At 46.6% G+C, this 19997-nt stretch overlaps 1 protein-coding gene across 1 annotated transcript in view; it reads left to right on the top strand.

Moving 5' to 3' along the window:
* SCFD2 (sec1 family domain containing 2) overlaps positions 1-19997 on the top strand; it is a 395999-nt gene that overhangs the window by 364679 nt on the left and 11323 nt on the right. Inside the window, exon 7 of the mRNA XM_029234649.1 lies at positions 6521-6655. Within this exon, the coding sequence (XP_029090482.1) occupies positions 6521-6655 (135 nt within the window). The remainder of the gene's footprint in view (positions 1-6520; positions 6656-19997) is intronic.

Here is a 19997-nt window from a genome sequence, read left to right on the forward strand (position 1 = left end):
GTACAAATCTAGTTCTGAGAACTTAGTTGTTCAGAGTCGGTTTTGCAAAAAAGAGAGAAGCATCTGCAATAGGACCAAGAGAGGTCCTGGCTGCACCAACACCAGCCAGCAAAGCCAAGGTCAGCAGCACGACTGTTGGGGGTGTGATTGTGGCAACAACTCCAGTTTTCTCGGAAACGGATATCCTAGGCCAGGGGTCCCCAAACTATTTGGCACCAGGGACCAGTTTCATGGCAGACAGTTTTTCCACGGGGCGGGGTGGGGAGGAATTGCTCAGGCAGTAACGTGAGCGATGGGGAGCGGCAGATGACGCATCGCTCGCCCGCCGCTCACCTCCTGCCGTGCGCCCGGTTCCTAACAGGCCTAGGACTGGTACCGGTCCGTGTCCCAGGTGTTGGGGACCCCTGTCCTAGGCCATCTTTAAGGTGCGCCAAATTCAAGAAGCTGTTGGGGGCTTCCCTGGTGGCGCAGTGGTTGAGAGTCCGCCTGCCGATGCAGGGGACACGGGTTCGTGCCCTGGTCCGGGAAGATCCCACATGCCACGGAGCGGCTGGGCCCGTGAGCCATGGCCGCTGAGCCTGCGCGTCCGGCGCCTGTGCTCCGCAACGGGAGAGGCCACAGCAGTGAGAGGCCCGCGTACCGCAAAAAAAAAAAAAACAAAGCTGTTGGAGTTAGACTAGTTTCTCAAAATTGTCTCTGACTTATGTGTAATGTCATCAACTGTTGCTATGCTCAACACCTTTCTTCAAGAGTTGGAATCAGGTCAATAAGAACTTTCTAGATCTAATCATATACCGCAAAAGAGTAACCAGAGACATAGAAACAAGTATTTTATTTTTCATATTTTGATTAACTCTGGTATATTAAAAGCCCAGTTTGTTCTGGAACAGATATTGGTCATTTAAAGAAAAAAAGAGAGTTTCTGATTTTTTTTGAAACTTCATCTATTTCATGTGTAACACCCGTGGGGGTCTCATTAGGCTCTACCAAACCTTCAAGCTAGCCTCATGAGACTGTCATACAGGGCCACACTGTGATTTTCATTGCCCTTAGCACTTTTACCTTCATGGCCCTCTTCCTGTATCAAAATCTCTATATATATATATATTTATGTGAAGAAATATTTATTAAATATTATAATAAAAATTATATATAAATATATTTATTTGATTACTGAATATATTCATATTCTTATATTTACACATATGCAATTACATATATAATTATATTATAGTTTCATTGGTATAGAGACAAATAATATTATATATCAAAACATTATCTTTGGGCTTCCCTCGTGGCGCAGTGGTTGAGAGTCCGCCTGCCGATGCAGGGGACACGGGTTCGTGCCCCGGTCCGGGAAGATCCCACATGCCGCAGAGCGGCTGGGCCCGTGAGCCATGGCCACTGAGCCTGCGCATCCGGAGCCTGTGCTCTGCAACGGGAGAGGCCACAACAGTGAGAGGCCCGCGTACCGCAAAAAAAAAAAAAAAAAAAAAATTATCTTTGACCAAAAAGTTCATTTTTTTCTTCTCATTTTAAAAGAAATCAATGCATTTTCATGGGTCGCTAACAGTCCTGTGGGCCCTAGGCATCGTGCATTCTGTGCCTAGTAGATAAGTCATCTCTGTGGTCATAGCCCCCATTTGCAGCCGTCTGCCGAGGACAGGAACATAGCTCACGGTAGGGAACAGCGGGCATTTTTCTCCTCTCAAGTAGTCCTGTGACCATCATGAAGCAGTCCATGCAGCTACCCAGGAGCTGTTCGGTTTGGTCCTGAAGTGACAGCTGAGCAGTGAGGGAACTAGACTCACATGGAGGGAAGGGTAGGGGCAGGAGTCCTCTGGCTTAAAACCCTCATATCCTATAGGAGCCAATTTCTCTGAAACAACTCCACTGACATGACTTCCAGCATTCCTCCAAGGGCCATGGCCAACCACACAAGAGTCATCATACTCAGAGCAGCCCAAAGCCCTGGCTTTCTGTCCAGTATTTATAGTTACCCCAGTCTAATGCAATTTACTAAGCAGGGGTCATTTTTATCATAAGCAATCTTGCCTGGCTAGAGTTTGACATTCTTCCCTTATCAGGTTTCCAAGGAAACAGAGCTAGAAAGTTAACCAAAGGTCAGATTCTTATGTAGAAGGGAAGAGAGGTTTAATAATCCTTTGCCTACAACAAGCAACCTGCCAGTTATTAAGGAAATAGTTATATTAATGTTTCAATCCAGACTTTACGGTGTGTCTGTGGCAGAGACGATGCTATACATGTTCCCCAAACTCCATTTCCTTTTCCTTCTGGCATAGTTAGACCACATTTTCCAAATTCTCTTGCAGGTAAATGTAGGTTTGTGACTAATTCTGGCCAATGAACAATGGGCAGAAGTAATACAGATCACTTTCAGGCTGAACCCATAAAATCTCTCTGGAAATCCTCCATACTCTCTCTCTTTCCTCCTCTGCTGATGAGATGCAAAGGCTTCAGTGTGGGATTCCAGTGCCCTAGGGACTGGTGGGGCTTCTCAATAGCAGGAACCTGGGTGTCTGAATGATTGTGTAGGCCCTGCACCGTAGGGCGCAGACCCCTTACTGCCAGCACACGCTGGATGTGGTATAAGCGAGAAATAAGGATGAATTTGTCTGTGTTTTTAATTCCTCTCCTTCCCCCCCCCCCCGAAAGATGAACTAACAGTGAATGTTTGATTAGGAAAATTAAATTACTCTGGTTAACACTCTTATGTAGACAAACTACACGACTAATCTCCCCTCTGGTCCTTTTTAACATGTGAGGAAAACTTGTGAGCAGGGCACTAGGGCGAGACATCTGTCTCCCCATCACCACCTTCTATGGTCCTTTGCTGAGAATTGGGTAGCTTCTGGCTGAATAGAAAATTCCATGACAGTTAGAGGATCGTCATCTAAGAAGCTACTGCCAAAAGCTATTCATTTCAGTCAGATTTCAGTGACATGATTTGGGGCAGAAAAAAGTCCAAACTAAGTGAGGAAGGAGCCAAAAGTTCTCATGATTAAAACCCTACTTGGGAAAACTAAGAAATGTGTTTGCTAAGAAGTCACGAGACTAGTATACTGCTTTGTACCTAAGAAAGTCTTTTCCCAAATCGTGCTCTTTAAATGGACAATGTTATTTAGTGGTTCTGTGCTTAGTCGTTTTAAAGAAGAAATTGGAAAGCTGAAATTGGAGCAAGGGAGAGAGCAGGATCCCTAACCCTCTACGCTTCCTTCTTTCCCTGTCTCACAGTCTACATGGGGGCTTCTGGAGCCCTGAGAGCAATCCTGTCACCCTGGTACACTGTACTTTGCACAGAGGAGGCCCTAGGCATAGTGTTTTAGCTGGACAACAGGACCAACTTTTTCCTATACCTGAGCTCTTCTCAGGATCACTACTCTTCCTTCTTACAGAAGGTACACCCTACGGGGAGCAACAGCCTCTTTTGTTTTCTGTAGGTTGGGGGTATACTCTCTCCTGTCTTAAATGTGACAGCGTATGTGTACTTCTCTGTGGTTCTGCTTAATGTTATTCTATATAACTATATGTAGACTAATAAAACAAATAACTGTAAACTCCTGGAAAGAAGAAATGGCCTTTTTATTTCTTTATCTTCCCTTTGTGCTTTGTATCAGTTAGAATTTCATTCAGTTGCAAGTAACAAGATCTGAAACGTAAGGCTTAAACATGCAAGGTTTTGTCTTGTCACATAAGTAGGTCCTGATTCAGTACATCCGTGTTATGTTTATAGTGGCTCCACCAGTCTCCACTGACCTGGGTTTCTTCCAGCCCTCTGCTCCAGTATCTCTAAAGAATGGCCCTGTCTTACACAGTGGCTGCTGGAGCTCCAGTCATCACTTCCATGTTCCAGGCAGCAAACAGAGAAAGGGGAGGGAAGCATACCCTTCCCCTTTAAAAATAGAAGACTTCTGAAAGTCCCACTCCCCTTCTACTTACATCTCATTGCCCAGAACTTGCAGACCCAACAGCAAAGAAGGCTGGAGAATGGAGTCTTTCAGCCAGTTGATCATGTGCCCGTCCAAAAACTGGATTCTATTTCTAAAGAAGCAGTCAATGAATATTTGATGATAATGATGATAAGGTGGCAGAGTATTGGCCAAAGGACTTCTCCATGGAGAGCAATTTAAAGAGATTAAAGTTTAAGAGATTAAATATCCGGAAAGGCTGAGGTGGTAGAAAAGTTTTCAAGACAATTTACTCAGGGAAGAGGATTTGTAGAATTCAGAGGCCATTCCATGAACTTTATTTTTTTTAACATTGAAAATATTTATTGGATTGTTTTATGATTCCAGAAGTATACCTGTCAATTTCTAAAATTTAGAAAAAAAAGAAAATAATGTCCCCTACTCCCAGAACCTAGAGTTAGCCCTTGTTTACATTTTGGTGCGCTTTACTCGAATCTCTTCCATGCATAAATAATTTATTAATTTTTGAACAGGTGAGGGAAAAAAAGGCCATTCTTGCCGTGTGTGTGTGTGTGTGTGTGTGTGTGTGTGTGTGTGTAGTGGTGTTTTAACTGTGCTTTTTAAAAAAAGAATATAGTGAAAAGGCTTCCTCTCACCTGTGTCCCTTGTCCGTTCCCCCACTCCATGATCACTGCTCGTGGTGATTCTGTATATCACACCAGTTTATTTTTTGCATGTTTCAGCAAATGCAAACTTTCATATTCCCTTTGGCACATTTTACACAAACGCCCATCATACACACTGTTCCTCACCTTGCTTCTTCCACTCACGATTTATTCTGCACCTTGCTTTTTACCATCAGCACAGAGCTTCCCTCTTCGCTTCCATAGCATTCCTTCGTGTGGATGTATCCCATTTATGAAACAGCTCCCTACTGATGGGCACATGAGTTTCTCATCTTTTGCTATTATAAACAATAAACCGTCCTTTGTGGATCTCATTTGAATATATTAGCATATTTGTAGGATAAATTCCTAGATGTGGAATTGCTAAGTCAGATGCATTTGTAACTTTGATAGATATTGCCAGATTACTCTCTACACCGATTGTAACAATTTGCACTCCCACCAGCAGTATATGAGCATGTCTGTTTCCCCACAGCCTCATCAAAAAAGTGTACTTTCAAACCTCTGTATTTTTGCCTGTATGATAAATTTTTAAAATCTATGTTGGTATTAGGAAGGTTGACTCACAGTTTTTGGTTTTTTCAATTTCTGTGTTATCGGTGTCTCTGCCCAGTGCTTTCCCTTTCGTGAGCATTTGCCTGTGAGATCTCTGGGCACGCAGTGGTCTATTTGACTAATAAGCAGAGGAGAGCTGCACCCTCAACTCAACAGCTGCTATTTCTCCCTGCATCTTATCCTTGATAAATGCACCAGTCACCTTCTAGCTAAACGACTGTTTATGATTTTGATGGTTTATACCCTGCTATATTTCTAAGGTATTTCAAGTAAGAAAGTTGGAATAAGGGGGAAATAAGAGTAAAATATGACTACGAAAAGCAAGATGAAGCCAGAGGTGAAATTAACATACCAGATATCCTCAACACTGGCTAGAGGCCGGTTACAGATTTGGCCAGTGCAAAGACAGGAACAGTTCATGACATCTCTACAGTGCTGTCATAGCCTGGCTTTCCTGAGCCTGTAATAGATATAGCAGAGTGCTTTGAGGGAAGACATTCCTCTTCCTTCACCCTTCATGCTCAAACTGGGCTGCCGAACATATCTGGAGCAGCAGAGGTAGCAACAAGACTGGGAGGAAGGTGGTCCAGCCGATGCGAAGGGAAGGAGAGAGGAAAAGCTTGGTAGTGAGGAGACACAAGGAAAGAGGTGGGGGAACATGCTTGGAATATACATTGGCCAGAGGCAGCTTCCTCCAAATACTACCTAAATGTGGATAGATTTAGCACCATTTACCAAACTGTAGTTGCTGTAAGTTCCCATCAGCTTAATTCTACTGAAATTCTCATAGTCTGCGTGGCTTGCTTTCTCTAAGCCCTGACCTTGGTCAGATTTCTTTGGGCATCTTGGCTGCTTTTTCTGGCCAGTTTGTACTTGGAGTTGACCTCTCTAAAAGACGGAGGGATTGCTTTGGCCTTGGATAGTGACAATACATTGTAAGAAAACATTCGGGATCCTAGCAGAAGGGAGCATAATTCTAAGAATGTTTAGGAGATTGTCTTCCTGTCTATATCAACTGACAATACTTTGCTTTTCAGTATACTTCATGCAAAAAATTGTCACTTTAAATCTAGATTGAAAAATTAGCCGTACTAGGATTATAGCTCTGGTGAGAGGCATTTGCTTATGGAAGGGAGTGTGAGGAATAAAAGATAGTGCTAGTGTAGTGGGATAAAAATTTCCCCCCCAAATCAATGTTGTCATATTGTCTTTTCACACACGGAGGATCACAGCCATTGCTCAGTATCAGAATAAACTGGTTTTGCTTCGTTTGGTGCAGAGAAAGCTACCCTCTCTCTAGGCAAATCAAACAAACCCTTTTACTTACAGCACAATGTTTTGTCTTTCCAGGCATCCTATAAGCCGTTGTTGAAGCAGGTTGTGGAGGAAATATTTAATCCCGAGAGGCCAGATCCCGTTGACATTGAACACATGTCTTCAGGCCTCACTGATCTCCTTAAAACTGGATTTAGCATGTTCATGAAGGTAAAGTAACCATGACGAGGTAATCCTGAGTGTAATGCTATCTTTGCTGGGCTTGAGAATGCTGGCACCCCCTTAACCCTGGCGAGTACCACAAAGGAGAACATCCACTATTTGGCCCTTCTGAAATCAGGTGCAATCTTCATTTAACTTTCGGTTATAAGCAGCCTGACCTTCCAGCCTCATACAGCTTCTCTTGACCTAAGCATTATGATCTTTTCTGATCAATAGGTAAGGACACAAGCCCTCCAGGGCAGCACTATTGAAAACTTCCCTCGTGGCCCACATTTTCACTTAACAGGAATCCACATACCATTCACAGATCTTAGTGGTAGCCTGGTGCTCTTAATTCTAGAACTTATTATGTGGGATAATGAGTAACTCTGCTCAGTTGTATAACTAGCATCACCCCAAAATCCATTTGAAAATGACTTTTATTTTGGCTTAGCAGACTCCTGGGTGACAAGCATGAGAATTTCCCTGGCTAGTGTTAAGGGTAGGTCAAAATTACTGAACAGCCTTTGCAGTGGAGATGAAAGGAGGAAAAGTACACAAATGTGATCTATTTTTAACCCACTCTAAAGTTTCTAAATTTAAAAAGATCTAAACAAGATTACAGGCTGACCTCCTCTTCTATGCCAGGATTTCAGTTGTAATAACTCTTGGAAATAACAGAATGTTTTGCCAGCTTCAAAGCATCTTTGAAATCATGAATTAATCTGCATAGAAGATCAGACCTTTCAGAGTTCAATAAATGCATGTGCCAGGAAAACTGGTCCACTCCAAAAGCCAGAGGACGGAAGCCAATCAGACTCTAAACCAAGCAGTAAACGGCTGGAATGGACACCCAGTCTCCTTCCCAATGGTCCCAGTTATCATCAGCTTTGATGCAACGCGCGGCTGGTGCATTTTCCCTCTGTTTTTTTTGTTGTTGTTGTTTGTTTTTAAACAATGCAGCACAGTTCAGCTTCTCAAAAGTGTTCGTGGACTCCCATGTTAAATGTAAGCCCAGGGTTGTCCAGCAGCCCTTCGTGGTGGCTAGTTTGTACAGAAGCTTCCAGGCTAGAGGTGGTCTCTGACCTTATCCACCCGAGCACCCTATTCCTTCATTCATAAGCTTGGACTTAACCTTGGAGAAAGACTAAAATAGCAAGAGTGGACTTTCCTGCCCTGATCCGTCAAGTCTGAGGACGGCTCATTTTATCCTTTCCCAGTCAGGCTGCTGCGTCCATGGTCAGGCCAAGGGCACACGTGGAGGCTCGAACCTGTCTGCACTCTGCCTACTGCAGGAGTTTCTAATTTGCAAGGAGGCATGGTGTCAGTGAGAGGAGGCCTTAACTCGCTCTTAGGCCAGTGATGTTCTGCGGAAAGAACTGTGTCCTGGCGAAAGGGTTCTGTGACCAAATATGTTTGGGAACCCATGGGATAAACAGAAAATTAACCCGAAATTCTTTGCTGTCAGATTTCACAGTGCCTTTAATGTGCTAACGGACTTTGCAACTCTCTGGAGGCCAGCATAGACTGTCTGTTGTAGGAGGACTGTCCACTTGCATTTTCCATCACTGTTTCATGAACCGTGAGACATCACATTTTTAAATTACCCTTTTAAACTACACGGAGTGTTTTCTACAGCTCTTCTTGCGGTCGGAAGCTTCGCTGTCCTAAGGGGAGCTTTGCCTGAGAGGATGTTTAGAACCGTCCTGGGCCAGCACTGGCCTGCTGTGTTTCTCTCCATTCAAATCCTTGGAATTAGAGCTCATGAAGAGATGCCCCCGCCCCTGGAGACTGATCTCAAAGAGAGGTTTCCATGTAATGGGTTTAAGAAAAAGGAATGTGTGTTCTTCCAGCAGCTGTCAGCATCCACTCCTCGGCCCGCAGCTGCCGGGCCTCTCCTCTCAGTAGCCATGGGCTCTCATCTCTCTGCAGGGGGTGGGAGAGTCTTGGTGGGCTGGCCCAGTAGCCCTCCTCATCCCAGCAGCCCAAGGGAGAATCATTTTGTTCCATTTCTACATGGGCCTCTGTGGCCGGCTCTTCCCATCATTCCACAGAACTTGGCAAGGAAAGTTACCTCTGGCCCATGTGTTCAAAGTTTAAACAAAATTGGGATAAATGGAAAAAGGAACTGCAGGGCTTTGAGGACCTAACAGTGACTTCTCAAAGACCTCCGCCTTTGAGATGGGGGGCGATGCCGTCAGGAGAGGGTGTCTTCTACGTTGGTTTAAGGCCAGTGGAAAGAAGAGGATGTGGATAGAAGAGATGGAGCTCTCATGGCCACAGCCATTCACCAGTCTCCCTGGTCCTGTTCTCTGATGATTTTCACTGCCAAAGTCAAACAGCTAACCTGTGGTCAGCTGTACCAGGGAATCAGCCATTCTCATATTCAAACCTCACAACACCCCTTTCATTATCCCTGCTTTCCCCGTGGGGAAACTGAGGCTCAGAAAGCTTAAGCAGTAGATGTGGACTTCCAGAAGGCCCAAATTGGGTCATCCTCCCCTCCGTTCTCAGGTGTTTTCCAGACAGCACACAGGAAATGGGACAACAGGATTTGTTCCCAGGTCAGTCTTATTCCAGAGCCCGCGCTCTTAACCACATTTCTTGGCGCCAGGATGCTGCCAGGTGTTTTCTTGGAAGTTAAATATTCATGTGTCATTAATTCTTTTCTTCCTGACGACTCATTAGCACAGATGCTTTCCCTCTCCAGTATCTATGCAGCTCCTCAGTCAACTCCACGCCCGGACTGGTCATCAGGCCACAGCCTGTGTGAGGGAGCTCTCCCGGGGTCATCTGCTGTTACCCTGTCTGCTTCTCTGGGACTTGGTCCCGGGACTCACTGGCAGTACAGCCCCAGGAGAAGAAATTTGCGCAGCGGTGTGAGCTGCTTCCACACACTGCATCTTCATTCTGTAGCAGCAGCCGACAGCCATTGCTTTCGCGCTACTTGCTGCCCTGCTCTTTGCCTCTGGGACCTGCTTCCCCCCCTTCTCACTCCAGACCCACTGATGCTGTGCCTGAAGGGAACAAACAGACAGAGCCTGATGAAATAAAGGTGTCCACGTGGGCTCCTTCTGTGCTTGGGATACTGTCGCCCAAATGGGAGAGCTGTAGGGCTGGAAAGGGAGCTGAGCTGCTCATCTGTCCCCATCCTGTCTGTGGACTCACAGGTGGTTTCACAGATGACTTTGGCTCAGTCACCAGAGGCAGTATCTGTAGCCTACGCGGGGGGTGAGAAGCCGGCAGGAAATGTTCTGGGAAAGAGACCAGCAGACATTACCGCAGAGTGTACTGGGGGTCCCCATGACGGTGATAGGAAAAACATAGGAGAGGGTTTTCCAGGCCCCAGTGTCTCGTCAGGGCTCTGGACCTTGTGTGCGCACTTCTGTGACTGCACTCATTCCTTGCTTTATCATTATACGTGTTAGGTATCTTTCTCCAGACTAGCATGTTCTAACTGAACGGCTTCGTCCACTGCACATCTCAGTTCAATGGGTTGTAATCAGCACTTCTTAACGCAGAAAAGTAGAACAGGCTAGCAACGTGAAACCAAAAACTGAGTCACACATACATACACACTTGTGATTTAAATGAATTTCTTGCTTTCGGCCACAATCAAAAGGAGGTGAGGGCTTCCCTGGTGGCGCAGTGGTTGAGAGTCCTCCTGCCGATGCAGGGGACACGGGTTCGTGCCCCGGTCCGGGAAGATCCCACATGCCGCGGAGCGGCTGGGCCCGTGAGCCATGGCCGCTGAGCCTGCGCGTCCGGAGCCTGTGCTCCGCAACGGGAGAGGCCACGGCGGTGAGAGGCCCGCGTACCGCAAAAAAAAAAAAAAAAAAAAAGGAGGTGAAAGCTATGGCTATGAGAAAGGAGGGCTGATCTGGGTCTCATTCTTTCCTGCGTCCTCAGCATGGGGCACCTGCATGGGCCTTACACACAGCAGGCACCCGCTAAAGGTTGGGAGTGGCCCTGTGAGGGCGCCCATTCAGAGAGCAGCAGGCTTCCGTCAGTGGTTCCTCTTTCCAGCTTACTGCCCTTAAGCCGAAGCTACGTTTCAACAACGTCACGACGGAGAGAAGGCAGCAGCCAGACCAGGCAACTCCAGTGGCCCTCAGCGTATTCCCTGGCCCCCCTTTACAGCAGCTACTAAGCAAGGCGAAGCCAGTCACTGTTGTGTCATTATGTCACCCCAGAGAAGCAGCGACCCACGGGCTCCCGCTCACCGCCCAGCACTGCCCTGCTGGGGGAGACGGAAGCCCACCTCGCCTCTGTCGAAGAAACCTGGTGGGCCCGTCTTCTGTCCACAGACAGCATGGAGATCTGTTTCTTCCACCATCTTTGTCTCTCTGGAGAAGAGAATGGAAGCAGAGAGGCTGGTTTTGTAGTGTGAAGACTCAGAGGAGCCAGCAGGAGAAATGTCCGAACAGTGTTAGGCAGCGGGGTGCGTGTTGTCGGGAGGTTTTGGGGGTCGCTTTTCTATTCCACATCTCTCACTTTTCTGTTTGCTTTTGTAAATAATAGAAGGCCATCTAGTTTATGCTCTGTTAACACCACTGACCTCCTTCTACTGCCCATGTTTGTTTACAAGAGGCAATAGGGAGTGGTGGTAACATCCGGAGTCAGATGGTCTGGGTTAGAACTCGAGCTCCCGCACTTGCCAGCTGTGTGACCGTGGGTATGTTGTCACTTAAGCCCTCTGTGCCTAAGTTGCCTCATTGGTAAAATGTGGATGATAATAGTACCTACTTTACAGGACTGTGGTGAGGATTAAGTGAGTTCATACATACGGAGGATTCACACCAGTACCTGGCCTACAGGAAGTGCTAAGTATGTACTTGCTATTTTTATTTGCACAAGTGCGTGATCCTGGCCAGACTGTGGCTCTTGAGAAAAGAGCCACCTTGAGTGTCTTTGTATTGCTGTACAGAGCCCGTGTGTGGGCATTTGGTGCATACAGATTAACTGCTGAGTGAACAAATGAATCACACAGAAGAGAACTGACACCTTCCCCCAAAGTCACAAGCATTTCCTGTCTCACTGCCGACTTGCTCTTGCTAAGAGACGTGGACTTTCTCTGCCCGTGGGAGAGAAATGGCTGTGCGGTGTTTTTCCAGACCCCCTTTCTCTTCTATCCTGTGAGTCCCGGCTTGATGTCCTCGGTCTCAGCAGACACATACCCTCCCTCCTGGAGCAAGGCGTGGGAGCCGGTGAAATTCTGTGCCCGTGCCGTGACAAAATGGCTCAAGGGAAGAGAGGCCAGCTGGGCTAGACCCTGGCCACCTGGCACAGAGGCAGAAGCCCAAGACAACTCGGACCCCAGACTCCACCAGGAGCACTTCAGAAGCTCCACCTCTGCCCCGCAAGCACTCCTCAATCAGCCCCAGTGCTGTAGGGAGGCCTCGGAAGTGGCTCACAGAAATCAATCTTATTGATGTAAATGTCCGCAGACAGTGAAAGTTAGGAAAAATGCCTGTGTGTCCAAGATTCTCTGCCTCAAATAAACCCTGTGTGAGAGGGAATCAAGGCAGCTGTATTTTGCCCTTACTAAAGTCGGAACCTCATCTGTGTCAGGCTACAACTTGTTAAAGTCACTTTCTTTTCATTGCTTTAGCTTGTTTTCCTGTATAAATCAGACTCTCCACAGAAGTCTCTCATCCCCCGCCCAACCCGTTCTGGTTATCGCTCATTACGTAAGAAGCCATGTCAAAACACTGGCGTAAAATATTATCAATCACTTATTTTGTTTGTGTGTCTGCTCTCTGGGCAGAGCTCAGCAGAGAAGAATTCGCCTCCAGGATGGTCCACTCCCATGGTCAGCAGGTTGATGCTGATCACCAGCTGGTAGCTCAGCCCGGCCTGTGAGCTACAGGACTCAGTTCCTCTCCACACAGGCCTCTCCCCGTGGCCTGAGCTTCCTTACAGCATCCCAGGGACAGGCATCCTAAAAGAGATTGCCAGGTGGGAAGCCTCAGAAGCCACAGGGCATCACTCCTCAGTATCCTGTTGGTTGAGGCGGTCACAAATGCCCACCTGGATTCAAGGGGAGGGATATACTGTCTTCCTATGAAAAAGGGAACCAGAGCATGTGAAGCAGAAACTATCGCTGAGGCCGCTTTAGGAAAATGCAGTCCGCACTTTACCTCGATGTAGGATTGGCTGTCCAGCCCACCAAGGGCAGTGTTTGGCTAATTCTAGGAGTTTTCCCTTCAATCTAGAGGACAGAAAATGTACTTAGGCTTCTGATCTGCTTTCAAAATAAGTGAGCCCAGAAAGGCTTTGATAATGAAAGGCATGCCTGCTATTTGCCCGCAATCATTTTAAATAATATAATCTAAGGAAAAAAAAAAACCTTTCCGAGTGATGAGCTGTAGGACTTTGCTCTCCCAGGTTCGCCCCATCAGGCCCCGTCAAGGAAAGCAGGCAGGCTGGGGAGCAGAGCTGGGTGCCCATGAGATCATTCTTGCTGCAATTCTGAGCAAGTGTTTGGAGTCAGCTCAGCGCACTCCTCCACCAGAGGCTAGACTTGTGGTTAGCCACATGGAGCTGTCGGCTTCAAAGGGCGGTGCCCTGGGGGGAGGGGGACTGTCAAACTCGAGAGAAACAGCTTTGACAGAACGTCACATTTTGTAAACAGTCAAGTCTTCTCTCCAAATGCCTGTGCGTGGAGCACCTTGATCCCTGTAGAGAAAAGCTTGATAGTGATCTAATAAATAAAGCGAACCATACCTTACCACTCTCACAATTTAATTTAAAACGAGCATGTCTAATAGGCAGCACTTTGAAAATGCGTTTCTGGCATTTATGGTTTGGATTTCAGTCTCCTGAAAATAATATATTTTATATCTACTCCATGTGTTTGGACTCCAACTTGTTTTGACTAAAGGACTTGATTTGTCAAGATGTTTTCTCTGCTGGAACTGCTGTGAGGAGCGTCGGTTGTATCTAATGAACTTACACGAGGCCCTTTTACCTCCTTTTAAGAGCATTGTGGAACTTTGTGTTGTTGTTCCATTTCTTATATGGCTGTGCTTCATTGGAAAAAAGAAAAGATTTATGAAAAACACTCAAAGAAGACCCAGTGCTTGCCTCTGGGCCCTTAGTATGAGTTCCTGTGAGAGCTCCATGGCCTTAGGCAGCAATAGAAAAAGGCCCACAAGGAGAGAGGGCACAACTGCTCAGCGTAGCCCTAAAAAGCTGGAGGTGGTGAGGGGGTAAGAGTTGAAACACTTCAGTGGCAATTAAGCTGCCACCAGGTTGCACGAACTCCATCAAACAAAGTCCTCATTGTGAGGACCGAGGGGGCCTCACCGGGAACCTAAGGGCGGCAATGCCGTCGGCCTCGGGAAGGATTGGGCCCGAGAACTAGAAAGCCATCAGGAAACCAGACAGTTCTTGAAGGCTTGCTGTGGCCTGCAGAAGCTGCCGAGAACAGCCCTAGCACTGTGTACACACTCAATAAATATGAGCTGAGTGAATGGCTGGAGAGCTATGCCACAGCTTTTGGTGCTTCTTAAGAGCTCAGCTTTGACCGGGCCTCATCCGTCTTAGGTCAAGTCTTGATTCCCAGTGAAGGGTCTCGAGTGGGCCCAGCCTGGGTCGGGGCCCATTCCTGAACCGTTCAGTTGAAGTTGGGGGGCACGATCACACCATAATTACGTGGCTGCCAGGAGCCCACCCCATGGCCATGGGGATGGAGGAGACTATTCATGTGTGGGCGGGACAGATACCTACAGATGCATCTACAGCAGTGGTGAAGGATGGTGTAAGGATAAAGGGCAAAAGTGATGAGCCTCAGGTGCAATTTGATGTCAGATCCTTGGACTGGGAAAGCTGGACGTGCCTGGAGGACATCTAGTCCAGGTCCTCATTGTTTGCACAAGAAAAATGAGACTCAGACGTGAACTGTTGGCTTAGGTCCATTATACTTTATGGCATTTCTGACAAGAGGAAAACATCTTAGCATTTGGTGTTTGTTGATTAAATCAGCACAAGTCTTGGAATCTATTTGCAATACTATTTATAACTGTTGTTTATATTTTCTTCTTCTTAATTATGCTACATACTGTGGTTTGATTTTTGTCTAACATTCGCTAAATATGATCCATAAGTTCTAGTGAGATGGATTTTGGTAGGAATCGTGAAACAAAAACTTGGTTTTGGCAGGCTACGAACTTTGTTTGCCTATGAGCAATTATCAAGAGCCTCTCGTGTGCTAGTCACTCTTGTGGGTAAGGAAGATACAGAGACAAAGTAGCCATCCTGCCTTCCATAGCATAGCTTACATTGGAGAGCTTACAGTTTGTTAGGGAGATGGACAAGAACATTGAGGGTTGAGGGGACGAGAGATAAGTGGTATCTGGGTGGGGTGTGAGGACACAGAGAAGAGGGAGCTCAATGTGTCCAACCAGTAGGAGTGAGGAACAAAGTGCTGAAATGCCGGGCTACATGAAAGGAATTCCAGGTAGCTCCAAATGGCTGGGTCTAAGAGCAGCCTGTGAAGAGTGGAAGAAGGTAAGATAGAGAAATAAATAGAAGGCAGATCACGAAGGGCTGGAGGCTTGACAATTGACCAAAAACAATGAGGTTCCATGGAATGTTTTTTAGGAATTTATAACCAGTGTATGTGTTATAAAGATCACCTGGAAGCACTGAGAGAGGGGGTGGGGGAACGTGGCCAGACTAGCATCAGGTTGGGGAGAGAAGGTGAGAAGATGAGAGTTGGGGTGAGGTAGGGGCCGAGGGAATGAGGGCAGCGATGCAGCACTGGTGGGTCCCACAGGACCGGGCATTGATGGGATGTAGAAATAAATGAGAGAACATTGTCCAGGGTTCAGGAATGGAGAAGAAAATAACTTGCATTTTAGAGTTTAGGTGCCTGTGAGACAGCTTTGCAGCTCAGCAGAGCTGAGGGGCCACTGGCCCATGTGAGGCCCAGACCGTGGACAGGATAGGGCCACCCAGGGACGGTGTTTGCGAGAAGAGGCCCAAGCAGTCAGGAACACAGTACATGATGGGGCAGGTCAAGCAAGAGGAGAATCCATGAGGAAGAAGAGAAACTGAGAGGGCTTAGAAAGCAGAGAGGGTTGGGGGGAAGTTTCTGGAAAGTGGAAGCCATCCACTGCAGCAAATGCAACAGTTAGGCTGAGCTAATGGCAGAGTGACTCTGGCAGGTGGCAGCCTTTGCGATGAGATTAAATAAAGACCCACGAGGAACCTGGTAATTGGCTGACGTTGCTGAAGAACTAAAAGTGCAGAGTTTTAAGAGATGAAAGCTAGTAAAAATGCTTTCAGTTTGAAGAATCTGTTTATAAATGAGAGCATGTGGAATGTATCCCACTCTGGTATGAGACAGACCTGGGTTTCTGTCTCAACGCTACAGCTTATGAATTGGAAAACTTGGGACAAGTCACTTCACCTCTGTAAGCCTCACTGTCTCCATCTGTAAAATGGAGCTTCTACCTACTTCATAGAGTCTAAGATTGTGCAGAGTAACGCTTGCCCCACCCCCTGCTTTATTTTCCTCCACAACACTTATCACCTTTTCACTTACCAATTTACTTTTGTATTTTGTCACTCTCCCCAACGAAAATATAAACTCTGTGCAGCAGGGAGTCCTCTCGGGTTCGTTCGCTGCGGAGTCCCCAGTGCCTAGAGCAGTGTCTGGCCCATAGTAGTTGCTCAATAAATATTTGTGGACTGGATGAATAAATGAGTAAAAGGTTGTGCTAGACGTGAAGTGTTTGGCCGCAGTGGCAGTGCTGTTACTTCCTCCTGTTGGGAGAAAAGCCATTACCAAGCCACCTTCAAAGTCAGCATGGCGGGTCTCAGGGCCCAGTGCCCTTTGGGCCAACGCTCCCATTACGCTGTCTCCCTCCTACGAGGCCCGGCCCATCGTTGGAGGGTGGGGGACCTGACCCTTGCCTGTGCTGGGGACGAGTAAGTCACACATGTAGAGAAACAGATTGGAGGAGAATCAGCAGCTGGGTTCTTGGAACGCCTGGAGAACTCCAGAGAAACGGGGAGCAGAGGAAACCCTTCTCATAGAAACCAGTCAGGACATCAAAGAGCGCTCTCGGGACCACAGCTGCAGAGAAGGTGTCGGCAGCCCCTGCTTCAAAGGCTGGATGGATGGTGGGGAGAAACTGTCTTCTCTGACCAGAACCTGACGTCTTAAAATCCCAGCCAGTGAAGGTTTAGAAAATGAAAGAAAGAGCAATGAGTCTGACTTGCTTTATTAATCTGTGTGTTTGTGACGGCAGTAATGACACTTAAATCTTTCATCATCAAAGTGCCTTACACCATGAACCCACATACAAATGGGACTCAGCCGAATGTGGCTGGTTATAAGGAATGTGTTATTCTGATGGAAAAGACTGGAAAGGCTCCACTTCCCAATAGCCTGCCGATTTGACATGTTCTAAAAGGAAACCTGGTATCAAAACATAAATCTAAACAGAAACCAAAATGGCAAACAGCAACATGCATTAATGGGGCCCGTTAATTTGTACCACAGTCAACATTCCCTCAATTCGTTGGCCAAAGGGTATTGTTCTTTGTTGTTGCTGTTCATTTCTTTTTTCCTTTTCATCTTTCAATACATCCTTCCAAGATTCTCACAATGTACTTGAGAGTCCAGACTCTCTTATGGAAAGCATATGTCTTTGGGAACATACTGTACCACTTGAAGTTCTGGAGCCAGTTGTATTTCTGTCCCAGCATTAAGTGAGAAACAATTGTTTGTAGGGTTGGAAGGAACCCCGGTTAGTTACTCAGCCAGGAAGAACCACACGTAAAGCAAAGAGAGAGTGTCTAAAAGATCTCAAAGAAAAGAAGAATATCTCCAGTTACCCTGTGGACCTCATTCATTCATTCATTCATTTTATTCATGCAACATTTGTTGAAAGTTTATCATGAGCTAGCTCTATGCTCAGACCCCAAAATACCGAGATAAATATGATCAATCCCTACCCTCCAGTAGCTTACAGCCTAGGAGAGGAGATAAACAGGTCTATCAAGGTCGCAGTCCAGTGTGACAAGGCCAAGGCAGAGGTATCTGTCAGATTCGGGTCATGGGGCAGGAGTTGAGAGGTGGTTAGGGAGAACTTTTTAGAGGCGAGGGTGCCTTTTAAAGAGAGTAAAAAGGAAGGAGGTACAGAAGGGGAGGCAGGGGTACTTTACACAGAGGAAACTGTCCGTGCCACATAAAACAAGATGACGCAGTTGGTGCTCTAACTGTTTACTGGAATGTCATGGGCACAGACAGGCCAAAACCCACTGGTGTGGTCCCAACCAATGCCCGTGGGCTAAAGATCTTTCCTCCTAATATGGACAAATCCCCAGGGTATATCACTGAGCAAAACTAAATCTGATATCGAGTGGCTAGAAGTCAAGACGGCAGTTACCCCTTGGTGAGGTAGTGACACGAAGGGGGCCTGAGTGGGGATCCAGAGTGCTGGCTTTCTGTTTCCTGATCTGGGTACTGGTCACAAGGATTTGTTTAGTTTGTGAAAATAAATTGAACTGCACACTTGTGATAAGTGCTCTTTTCAGTGCAAATGTTCAGTAAAGTGTTGTATGTTTAACAAAAAGTTTTTTAAAAAAGACCTTGCATTCATGGATGGCTCAAGTCCTCGTGAGTGACTCCAGCAAATAGTGCATATGGAGGAGATGAAAATAGAGGCATAAAGCAAAGCCATGTGAGAAGAGCCTTATATACTGAATTGAGGAGTCTGAACTTTATCCTCAGAGTTAGGAGACTCCCCAGAAAGAATGTGAGCATGTGATGGAGCTGAGGGGTGTTTAAGAGTGTGGCCTCTGCAGTTTGGCCCCTGGCTCCAAGGTTTAGTCACGACGTGTAAACTTCAGTCTCTCCATCTGTAAAATACGCCAATGATCGTATTTGCCTCCTAAGGATTTTTGACAATCGGATAAGATTACGCACAAAAATTCAATAATAAATATTTGCACTTTCGAAAGCTTACTTAGGCAGGAACAAGGAGACTGGATTGGGGTGGGGGGGTGTGTGTGTGGCCAGACCAGGGACAGGGAGACAAATTAGAAGACTCTAACAATAATCTAGTAAAGAAGGAATGAGAGCCTACCAGAGCAGGGATAGTGGAAATCAAGGAGAGATCAGTGAATTGGAGGGGGAAGAATTAACAGGACTTGATCTGGGAGATGAAAAAGACAGCACAGTCCAAGATGACTCTCAAGGGTCTGGCTCAGGAGACTGTGAAGGAGGTGATGCTCTTAGAAAGTCAACGGAAGGAATAGACTTGGGGAAAGATCATGCATCAAATTTGAAATCTGTTGAGTTGAGGGATCCCAGGAGGCATCCAGGTGGAGATGGCCACAGGAACTCAATAGTGATGCTAAAGACATAGATTTGGGAAGCATATAAAAGATTATTGAAGGCATATGAGTAGATGAGGTCCTCAAGTGAGAAAAGCAAGGGGCCAAAGATGGAACCCTAAGGAGCGTCGACACTTAAAGGGCAGACCAAGAAAAGGAACCTATGAAGGAATTTGAGAAGAAATCAGTGGAAAGGTAAAAGAAATAACCAAGACAGTGTGCTATTGTGGAAGCCAAGAAGGGTGTTATCCACTGTGACAAATGCCACAGAAATGTCCAGTTAAATGAAGACAAAGAACTGTCTATCGACTCCTACATATGACGGCCGTTGGTGACTGCAGTGAGAGCAGCTCCAGGGGAACAGTGGAACAAAAGCAGGATGGCCGTGGGTGTGTGGTACTCGGCCTGGAAGACAGCAGTCAACAAATGCAGTCAAGGGGATGGAGCTACAGCGCAGAAGGTTGGGGGGTGGGGTGAGGTAAAGATCAAAGAGTTTTGTAACTTTTTCAGTGTTCGCCACCACCCATTCTGAAAAAGTTTAGACCTACTTTTCCTTCTTTCTTTCTTTCTTTCTGCCTTTCATTTCTCTCCCTCCATTCCCCTATTTCTCTACCTGCCTCCCCCCCATCCACTCTGAGTTTCCTCTCCAGAAGCCAAGGAGCAACTTATATAACTGGAAATACTTAATGTATTACCTTTTTAAGTGTTTTTAAAACAAGACATTGAAAAGTGGGCATATTTAGGCAGGGGAGTCAAAAGAACCAAATTGAGAAAGGAGTTGGAGTTGGGGTAAGAGCAGGGGCTTCCTCTCTTCCTGTCAGCCTGATGTCCCAACCTGCTGCTCCGGGGGACCGTCCCTTGGCCCAAAGATGGCTTGTGTGTTAGTGGGTGTGAATGAGTACAGACATTTACCACCTTTGTCTACCCTCTCCTGGCTGGAGTCAAGCCTGTTTCTCCCACCTCGGGCTTCAGTGGCCATGCAGGCAGCTGACAGCGTCCT

Source organism: Monodon monoceros, unplaced genomic scaffold, assembly GCF_005190385.1.
Source record: "Monodon monoceros isolate NGI ecotype Baffin Bay Population unplaced genomic scaffold, NGI_Narwhal_1 Super_Scaffold_20, whole genome shotgun sequence".
Lineage (NCBI taxonomy): Eukaryota > Metazoa > Chordata > Mammalia > Artiodactyla > Monodontidae > Monodon > Monodon monoceros.